Source organism: Aythya ferina, assembly GCF_964211825.1.
Source record: "Aythya ferina genome assembly, chromosome: 1".
In the NCBI taxonomy this organism is placed as follows: Eukaryota; Metazoa; Chordata; class Aves; order Anseriformes; family Anatidae; genus Aythya; species Aythya ferina.
Genome location: NC_140296.1, coordinates 96,104,868 through 96,114,806, shown reverse-complemented (window position 1 = coordinate 96,114,806; position 9,939 = coordinate 96,104,868). Strand labels below are relative to the sequence as shown.

The 9,939-nt window shown below is 43.0% G+C and overlaps 1 protein-coding gene across 1 annotated transcript; it reads right to left on the bottom strand.

Annotated features, from left to right (window-relative positions):
* Window positions 1–1,109: 1,109 nt before the first annotated feature.
* Window positions 1,110–9,255, bottom strand: LOC311433042 (uncharacterized protein). Its single transcript, XM_084511783.1, has 5 exons — window positions 8,599–9,255; window positions 7,867–7,995; window positions 5,923–5,957; window positions 5,609–5,735; window positions 1,110–1,370 (listed from the first exon to the last, which is right to left on the bottom strand). Exons 1-5 carry the CDS (start codon window positions 8,702–8,704, stop codon window positions 1,336–1,338), a joined length of 432 nt encoding a protein of 143 aa, XP_084367909.1. The 5' UTR covers window positions 8,705–9,255; the 3' UTR covers window positions 1,110–1,335.
* Window positions 9,256–9,939: the final 684 nt, after the last annotated feature.

The window sequence follows — 9,939 nt, the reverse complement described above, 5'->3', positions numbered from 1 at the left end:
GCATGATCCCTGACCTCAGGGCCACCAGGCACAAACCACATCCCCTCTGGTTGAGGCTGGCCACACGTGTAATGATTTGGTTTGGGAAAGGTCAAATTAGGACAATCCAAGCAGCCAGAGGCTGTCCACACTGCTCAGTGCCTCTAGCATAGGTCAAAGCATGCAGGCTTGCTCCTGGCCTCTTACTTCTCTGTATAAATGCAGCTATGGCTGTTTACCATCAATAAATGAAACAGAGCCTGGGCTATTCTCTGGCCCTGAGAGCATGTAGCAACATCTGCTTCACATCCACATTTTTGCCTTCTGGAAAGAGGGTGGTCACACTAGTTGTGGGGTATGGCACCTATCTCCAAATCATGCTTGGACGTTGGTGAGAGCAAAGAGTGAAATATATGCAAACAGGAGAGGGGTTTTCCCCCTTCAAATCTGTTGTTGTTTGGAAGGATATTTGACTGAAGGCTTGTGGCCACTGAAAGTTTTGAAATCTGATGTTTTGTGGTTTCCTTATTCCTCTTAGTCATGCAAAAGCTGTTCGTGGCTACAGCCTTCCACAATGTATTGCTGGGCACATGGTGCTACCTAAACCAGCACCTTATGGTTGGTGTTTGCGTATTTCAGGCAACACAGGAAGAAAATGTGGGTAGAGATGTCACAGAAATGACCCAGCATATCAGAAAACTGCACTCACCTCATTTGCCCTGGGATGGGGTGAGCTAAAGTGCCTGAACAATCCCATGATACGTGAAGCCATATCCACTACATGTTTTGAGGGTCTGATTCCAGACCTTCTTACAAAACATGTTTTAAGAAAAAGACTTTTCCCACATCCAAGTTATTCTATCTTAAAAGACCATGGAAATATTTTTTAAAACAATTTGCCAGAGAATAAATTAGATGAGATAAAGAGCAAGAGAAAGCAAGTTACAGTGTTAACAATATCACCACCTGTCAGAGTGGCTTGGACAAGGATGAAATATCCAGACACAGATTTGTAGTGCCTGATCCCATGCCAGGGCTGAGATTATGTTCCATTAGTTTAAGGCACGTTTGTGGAGACAGAGCTACTGATTTCCAAATGCTTACTAGCACAAGTAGTCTTCTCCGTAGCGTTGCTTGTACAAAATCTGTTTATTATTTTATCATTTCAAATACAAATGTTTACATTTCCCTTTTAAACATCTATTATATGCAAGGCATATATACTCAGGCAGTTACTTTATAATTTGTTCTTCAGGCGCTCGCGTAGAAAATTCTTCAGGTTTTGAAGATTTCATTGTCAGCTTCTGTATCCTAGATACAGCCTGCAGAATGACCCGTCAACTTGAAGGTTAAACACTACTTGCGCTCAATGCAGTATTTCCAAAAGCAAGCTGAAATAAAATCAAATGTAGGGTAACTAACTGTAACATATTTCCCCCAATGCATTCTATTTTTGAAATTGCTTCAAAGCAATTGAAAACCAAACCTCATGAAAGCAAGTTGGTATCCGTCAGCCGTATCAACGTGCTATTTGTTTCAGTATAAGCAAACATCAAATTCTCATGAGCTCCTTACAACTGGCTGAAGTTTAGCTTAAAAGCCACACCCGCTGGTTATTTCTAAGCTGTCAAGAACCAGTAATCAACTGCTAAGGTGAGGCATGACCCTGAAAGGCCAAATCAACAGAAACTACCCAAAGCGTGGTAGAACTTTGACTAGGTTAGCAAACTTCCCTCCAAACCAGCCACCCCAAGTGCTGTTACCACCCAGTCGCTCTCAGCTCCCCAGATGCACTCCATGGACCCTTAAAAGCTATCCAAAAGCTCACAGTGGTTCTGTAGACACTCACCATGACCTTAATGCTCACACATGGGAGCTGCTGCCCTAAAAACTGAGTTTCCTGGTGAGATGTCCTACATACATGGCTGGGTTTGGAGAGTAGACCTTTACCATGTGGCTCACTACTACATTCTCCAGTCAGCAGACTGAACTGGCATCATATTCCTGAAATACTCTTGGTTTTCTCAGGTGACTGAGTCCAAATGTAGCCCTGCTTCTGAGCTGTGGGGTAAAGCAACCTTGTGGATTTCCTAACACATGGCTCAGATCAGCATTCAATTTTCCTTCATGAGGGAACTGCAAAGGAGGGCAGGAGCAAGTGTTTTCCAGGTCCTGGCCTAAATTGGACTCTTACTGATAAAGAAGTTTTTACTGATGAGCAGAACGCAAACAGAAAAGATCTCTTGTGGAAATGAACTAAAGGAAACACGAATCTTGTTTCAAAATTTGAAAATTATCCAACTTCTTGATTAAATCAAACCAACGAACTGAAATACAAAAAATAAATAAATAAAATAAAATTCTCCCTTTAAAAACTGAGGGCATATATTTTTCTTGGAATTCTTCCTTCTATCATTCCCTTTTATTTTATTTTATTTTATTTTATTTTATTTTATTTTATTTTATTTTATTTTATTTTATTTTATTTTATTTTATTTTATTTTATTTTTCTTCAGTGATGAAAGGGGAAAAGAAGAGGTAGAAATGCTGGAGAAAAAGAGAAGAAAAGAAATAGAGATAAAAAGAAACAACAGAATACCAAACCTTGTTTTTTAACTCAAGACTAAAAAGCAAAACAAGACCTAAACCAAATCTGTTTCTTCTTTTGTTGAAAAATACTTGAAAAGTTGCTTTCATCCAGCTTCTTGTTCTTTATTTTGAAAACATTAGGATCAGCACCAAGCTGCTAGGTTTCACTCTGCTCAAATGATCAGCAGCGAAGAGAAAGGGTCTCTGAAGGTGAAAACCCTGCTACTCCTTTGCCTGTAGGAATAACCACAGGACAGATCTTCCAGCTCACGCATCTGTAGGACATTGAAATAGCTGTAAATGGCTGCAGGTAATGAAGCCATACTCACAGGAGAGATTGCAAGGAGCCAGACCTTATATGTGTTGTAAGGAGGATGCTGTGTGTCACTCCCCTGACACAAGGCTCTGTGGGCCTCACACGTAACTGTGCTGTAGCAGATAACAGAGTCACAAGCCCCTCAGTGCCTAAGGATAGCTGAGCTAAGATGCAAGATGACGAGGATATGTCCGTGGAGTATGAATATTGGCTGTAACACCTTGTGGTGTAGGTGCAAAGTGCTACCCTGTCATCAGTACACTTCCTTCTAAAGTTTGCTCCTCTGCTGGTATCAGCAAAATTTCTTCTGATAAAGCCCCCATCGCTGCGGATGTAATTTGAGCTAAACTGGAGGCCTGTCCCCACCTCCTCCCTCCCTCTCCCATCTCATTCTAGATAAAGCATGTGCCTTAGCAAAAGCACACCCAGATAACTGCACCACTGGACTGATAAACCAGTCGGTCTGCTGAAACATAGCCAGTTGGGTGGCACTTCCAGCTCAGGCTTCCACCGTGTCTTCTGAAGAGGTGAGAGCAGCTACATCTGCTACCCCTCATTCCTGCACCCTCCTGAAGCCGGTTAGCCACCTTGGCTCTTCAGGCTTGTGTGATGGCACTCTAACCTGGTTCAGCTGTCCCAGGAGCCCAAGTTATCCTGTTCTCCTTCACCAAGCTGATGGTGTAGGTGAGGGCACGCTGCTTCACAAGGTGAGTGGAGGTATCCACAACAGCCTGCTTGTACTGGGTAGACACACCCCTAATACCACAGCAAGGTGGTTCTCACCCAGTTAAGTGTTGTTCCTAGGTACACGTGGGAAGACACTGGAATGCTTTAGTCTGCATCCTCCTTTTCCTCATTCAAGGAGTGGGTTTCTTGCCCCTGGCATAAGCAGCACAGAGTCTCTACCTAGGGCATGCTGAGGAGCTGCTCACGCAGGTCTCATGCTAGCTGGGGCTGAGGGCACACCTCGAGCTAGATGCAGTCCTAGGTCCTACAAAAATACAGACAGAGTGACTACAGATTCAGTTGTCCCTACAGTTTTATGAGCAAGTGAGGTGAATGGCGGCTGCTGTGCTTGAACCCTACTGTAAGAGGACCAGAGTCAGGAGATTCCACCCAAGGACAGCTTTGGGCAGGACTGTGAGGGGTACCCAGCATGCAGAAAAAGCGATCAATAAATAACAAGCTCCAAAACACAGCTCTGCTCACTTGAGCTTATACAGCCTTTCCTTGCTTGTTGCTTGGCTTGTAAATCTTCCAGTACTTCAGATGTGTGTTATACAAAGTTGAAGTGAAGTACATCTACTGCTATCATTCTCAGCTTCAAAAATCATGGGTTACATCTTTGGAAAAAATGATCTGACTTAAAAATTGGGAGAGATTGAAGAGGTAAATGTTCCCTCTTCTGTTTTGCATGCTTTTCGATACAAGCAGAAGGCTAGTCATTAATTACTAATCATAGAAAAGAAAAATGTGATTTGGGATTCTCACTTCCACTCAGGGCTATAAAGTGCTAGTTAGGTACTAAATTAATGATTTATACATCTACCACATATATAAATCCAAAGCTCAAGAAACAGGAGGGACAAGGAGAAGAGAGAGAAGTAGAAAAGAAGATGAAAGAAGAATGAAATTTAAAAGAGGTAAACTGAGACAAGGGGAGGGAGATATTATTTCTAAGTAATAGGTAGTGTTTGTACTGCACGTACCTTGTATAAACAATGTTGTACATGCACACAATACACGGTGCCCTAAAGGCTTTGCGTTCCTACTTGTGACAGAATGCAAACTCTGTGTGTCTATCTGTCTCTCTTAAGAATATGCTTATAAGTGTTCAGGAACCACACTTTATATTGTGGGAAGTTACATGACCAAAACAGGGGTGAGAGAAGTTGTAAATGGAACATCCTTCTTCCCTCTTGAGTTTAAGAACTTGCCATGAAATTCTGTTATAAATTCGAATGGTGGTTCATTCAAAATCATTCATCTGGATTAAAAACAACATCTCATTTGTGGAGTTGTCACTTTAAAATGTTTGAAAGCCAGTTAAAAATTAGATGTATTTTAAAAAACAATCTCCAAAGATTTCATGCCAAAAATGACAAAATATTTAATTCCTAGACAGATTTCTATGTCACTCCCATTGCTGTGGAGTTTGTTTGTCTCAGAAGTATGCTCCCATCCACAGCACCCTTGTCAAAAAGGAAGGCTGTTACTCTCATATCATACCCACAGAACTGAAGGAGCCACAAACAAAATGTTTCTTGTCCAGAGACATCAGGCAAACTGTGGTGAAACGAGGTCTCATACTCCAAGCCCAAGCATGGGAGAGCTTTCCCAAAAGAGATTTTGTTATAAGAACATGGGGAGCTGTATAGCTCTTCTCTCTGGTAATATAAGGTCAGATCTGATTCAGTTTGATAATGGCTAAAATATCTACTCTCTGTTCAGTGGTTTTCATGGCCCAGATAGATTCTTCTTTATTGTGAGCATCATCAACACTTGTCATGATTAGCATGAATCCAGAGTTTGGATGGCTCTAGAGACTGAACTGATTTCTCACCTGTGGGTACATCTTAGGGGAAACTGAGTGACCAAGCTATGGGTTACACTAGACTTTTTTTTTAGTTAGGCACTTCTAGCACCTTCTGCAACTCTAGCTATGGTACCAAAATGACCCAGCAACAAGATAGACAAGGTACAGCATCACTCTTTAAGTCCCACCTCTCTTAATTTTCCAGGAGGTTGGCAGTGCAGGCATCCAGAAGCTCTTCCCTTGTAGAGGACTTATTGCTGGGAGGTCCTTTCTCAGTTCAGCCGGAGGATCAGATGGACCTTCCTTTACACCTCCCTGTCCAAAACAATACACAGGTAGGACAATGTCAGTAAGGCTGACTTTAGAAACTGAGAACACCAGCAATCCAGGGAACACAAAACACAGCATAGCTAGCTTTACTGTACAGTGATGAGAGCTGTACAGGTACTAGACAACAACTAGAGGAACAAATAAGGGGAAGCACACAGCTGCCTGTTCTCACCATTTCAACTTTCTTTCCATGTGTCTTGTCGTAAGCTGAAATGCAAGAGGGGAAGACAGTTAGAAGCTGTTCTGGAAGGTGATGATTCTGCTCCCTGCACGTCAGCATTTGATGAGGTGCTTCCATGCAGAAAATTAGCAGAGTTGGTTCTTCCCAGAGCTCAGTGTTCCATAAATGTAGCATTGTCATGAAGCCCTCAAAGGTGAACATCACCTCCAGCATCTGGACAACTCTGGAGGGGTGCTAGCTGTATTTTTCTGTGCTGAATCAATTGCCTTGCTACTGTAAAATCTCACCCCTTTTTTCACTTAGGCAAAAGTTGCCTTTCAAGATACACATGGCTGACTTGAGTCTCCAGGAAAGTGGTTCCATGCCCTGAAGAGTCCGAAATTGTCCTAGTACAAGAACACCTGCAAGACAATCTGTGTCCCACAAGCAGAAACCCACATCAGTTCAGGCAGAGCTGCCCACTCACAATAAATACATCTGTCAGAAAACCCTGTTGGGCAATGTAGCAGCTCTGGCAGTGACAAGGATCACCACAGCTTAATTTGTCTGACTGCAGAGTGGACAGGCTCTTTATATGCCTAAAGATAAGCCATAAAATTCAGACAAAAGTCTCTAGTACCAAGACATGTACTAAATTTGACCCGAGAAAGCTGCCAACGTTTCTCTCTTTGGTTTGGGCTTAGCTGGGTGGTTTTGTTGCACAGGATTTGTATTGTTTATGGACAAGTAAAATTCAATGCTGGTTCTCACAGCAGGACGTTCACGCCATGATTTAGAGCAGTGTTCAGTGCTCACAGGCTTACATTCTTCATTTTAACATGCCCAGTTAACAATAAGGCTAGCATCAACTGTGCGCATAAATCCTCTTCTTTGTTTCCATTTGCACACTTTCAGCTCTCATTAAGTTAAAATGGTTTCCCTGTTACTTTGTGGAAAAGTTTTATGCGAGGACTATGGACAGAGGTTGAACTTACACCAAGTTAATGGCTGAAGTGAAATCCATGTTTAACATCTGAGCCAGGCAGATGGTAGATCTGACACAGTAGAATGTATTGAGGAAACACTTGTTGGTAGCATGAAACAATGGTATACGTGAGTCAGGCTACAAACCTAGAACATGACCTACGAGTGTCAGTAAGAGAAACTGAATCTCCTCTCAGATTTGAAAGCAAAAGATGACTGGTCCAAATAAATGTCAAGGGAAATTCTGTGGCTTGTGGGTTTGCCTCTTGTTTAAATCCCTCCACCTTCCTGCCTGTGTTTTTGCTTCCAGTTATGTTGAAATGTGACCTCTGCCCTGCAGTTATTATTCTCGCTTCAATATTTGAGTCATGCTGTGTCACTAGTGTTGAATGACATTGCAAATTGTATGAGAAGTAAAATATACAGAAACCAACATCAATAAATGAGGTGTCATTAAAATACTCAGAAACATCTGCAGTGACATAGCTCGCAGTAAGTTTTTTGCAGCTTGCTTTTCTTTCCAGTTTTGGATTTCTCCAACACACTGAAAACTTGCATGCTTACAAGACCTTTTGGGGGAGAGTCTTTGAAGTAGGTAAGTGTCATCATTTCCTTTAAAAATCAAATCATGGTATTTTGCTAGAGAATATGTGCAAGGCTGAAGCTTCCTTCAGTTTTCTGTTTCATGTCTCCTTCCCAAAAAGATCAGCACCAACATACAGTCAAACATACAGAACTCCCAGTCTTATCCTTTCCTTAGAAAAACACACTCAAAAACAGTCAAATAAATTAAAAAGACTTTTAACCCATTCATAAAGGTACCTGACACAGGTACCTTTATTTTTGTTACAGGATTCTTACATGCATTATAGAAAAAGGCATTCACAGAATTAGTTATTTGGAACACTTTGGCTTTGCAAAACTAGTAGAAGATTTGCAAATTTCCAGAGCAAATATTTTTTTGATGATTACCTGTGATTCCACTGATTTTAGGGTCTGCTACAGGACTGGCACTTTTTTGTGGATCAAATGCTGACAAAAATTTCAGGATCCTTTCTTGTTGATCAGCTACGAGGATCTCCAACAACATCTGCCTCTGAGCTTGGTTTGTGAGAAACAAAAAAGGAAAAAGAAATGGTATGATCTTCTTAAATGGGACGTGTAAAATAGTACCTACATCCTGACAGCCTGGTTGCATTCACACCTAATTGTCCTGGTTATATATGTCTACCTCAAAAAGGTAGCGTAGCATTTCCTGAAATTACAGGTCTCTAGTGTAGCTCAGCTGGGTGGCAGTCGGCTGTAAAGTGCGCAGCATTAGTACACAAAATAAAAATATTTTATTCAATTATAGTTTAAAATAAATAAATTATATTATTAAAGTATACTAAATAATTAAATTATTAAAATTAAAAATATACATTCTTAAACAATAAAAGGGTTTATTAAAAGGAATGTAGCATCTTTGGCAAGCTGGTTTCCTCCGTGGGGCTATGGTTACTCCACCTGATAATATCTTACTGCATATCTTAGTTATCCCTATCATAATACAAAAATCTTCTTTTAATTTTTTTTTAGTTATGTCTGTGAATTTACATCTTTCCAACCAGCCCACCAAACAGTTACACCCACGACAGGAGACTGGCATGCGCCTGGGATGCACGGCAGGACGGCATCGGGATGCTGCACCGAGGCAGCCCTTACCTGTTGGAAGCTTTGGCTTTGCAGGCATGGCAGGAGAAGCGGCTGCTAGAAAAGCATTTGAAAAGACCACAGCGATAAGGATAGCAGCCAGCACGGTGCTTGCCATTGTGGTCAAACAGGCTCTTCTGGGTGCCTGAGACTGTCTGGTGGGTGCCTTTCTACAAAGCTTGGCAGAACTCCTTCAGGTGCATGTTCTCTCTGGCTGAGCTAACCACCCCGTCCCCTGCCTTATAAACACTTGGTCTTTCCTCATTACCCGGAGAGCAAATGCCATCTCCAGCTCCACTTCAGCAGCCTGCATTCTGACATTTGGCGACGCGTCTTCTTCTGCTGTCTGTGGTTTGCTTTAACTCGAATAACCGAGTGGCCCACGTCAGAAGCCTTTTCTCTGCCTGAGCAAACACATTACGCGGGTGTCATCGCTGCTTGAACAGGAGAATCTCAAACGTGTGTGCAAACTTTGGGACCGAGCGTGGTCACTGCTAGCAGTGCTGATCTCCTGGCTTCGCATTGTCAAGGTGCAGAAAGGAATTGGGAGCACTGCTTGGGAAGCTCAGATCTCAAACAGGCCAGTGACGCCAGCTGCCAGCACAGCAAACAGCGAGGAGCTGGATAAATAGCAAAGCCTCCAAACTCGGTCATGGCCTCCTGGGGACTGAATCGAAACGTGAGGTGGGGGTGAAAAGGGCCTGGATGAAATCTGTCAGAAGCAGGGCTAAATCACCCGACTGTGGCAGCCAGCGGTGGGGCGGGAGCGGTGTGCCACTGGTTCAAGAGCTTGCCCCAGCTTGCAGGGAGGGATCGCCAAGAGCTTTCCTCCTCTGTGTCAGAGGCACCTGAAGCCAGAGAAAAGGCTACAAGGGGCATTCTCAGTAGCAGAGTGGTGTCTGAACTTAAAAGCACACCCTGGGCTGTACTTCCCCAGCATGCAGGCAGTGCAACACGGGGAAGAGCCCCAGAACTACACCGGGGAGAGAGAAGCAGCTTGGAGTGAGCACGGACGTTTGACTGGGCAAAAGTCTGCCTTTTGTTCCAGGCACAGGGCTGCACTGCAAGGAATGCATGTACCTAAATCTGTATGTCCACTTACTGGGTTCCCCTGCTGTCTAATGGGGCTTCTCCACTTCACAAACAGTAGCTTTTCCCTCTCAGGCAGGGGAGCATCTGAGGCACAGGGGAAGAAATGGGGAGTCCAGGTGAGGTTCCCTAAACAAGAAGAAAGGGCTGAGAGCAGTGCTTGGAACAGAGCACAGCTCTCTTCTTTGACACCATCACCCCAAAACCGTGTTGTAATACACAGCTGGGGAGAGGACTGGTCTTCTTGCTGAAGGTAAGACCGCT

What these genes read in the sequence shown, in the direction of transcription:
- LOC311433042 (XM_084511783.1), bottom strand. Translation starts at nt 8,704, where the DNA reads ATGGCAAGCACCGTGCTGGCTGCTATCCTTATCGCTGTGGTCTTTTCA. An exon ending in TAAAATCAGTGGAATCACAG is followed by an intron (nt 5,958 to 7,866) that starts GTAATCATCAAA and finishes CTTGCATTTCAG; the next exon opens with CTTACGACAAGACACATGGA. An exon ending in CTCCTGGAAAATTAAGAGAG is followed by an intron (nt 1,371 to 5,608) that starts GTGGGACTTAAA and finishes ATTTTATTTCAG; the next exon opens with CTTGCTTTTGGAAATACTGC.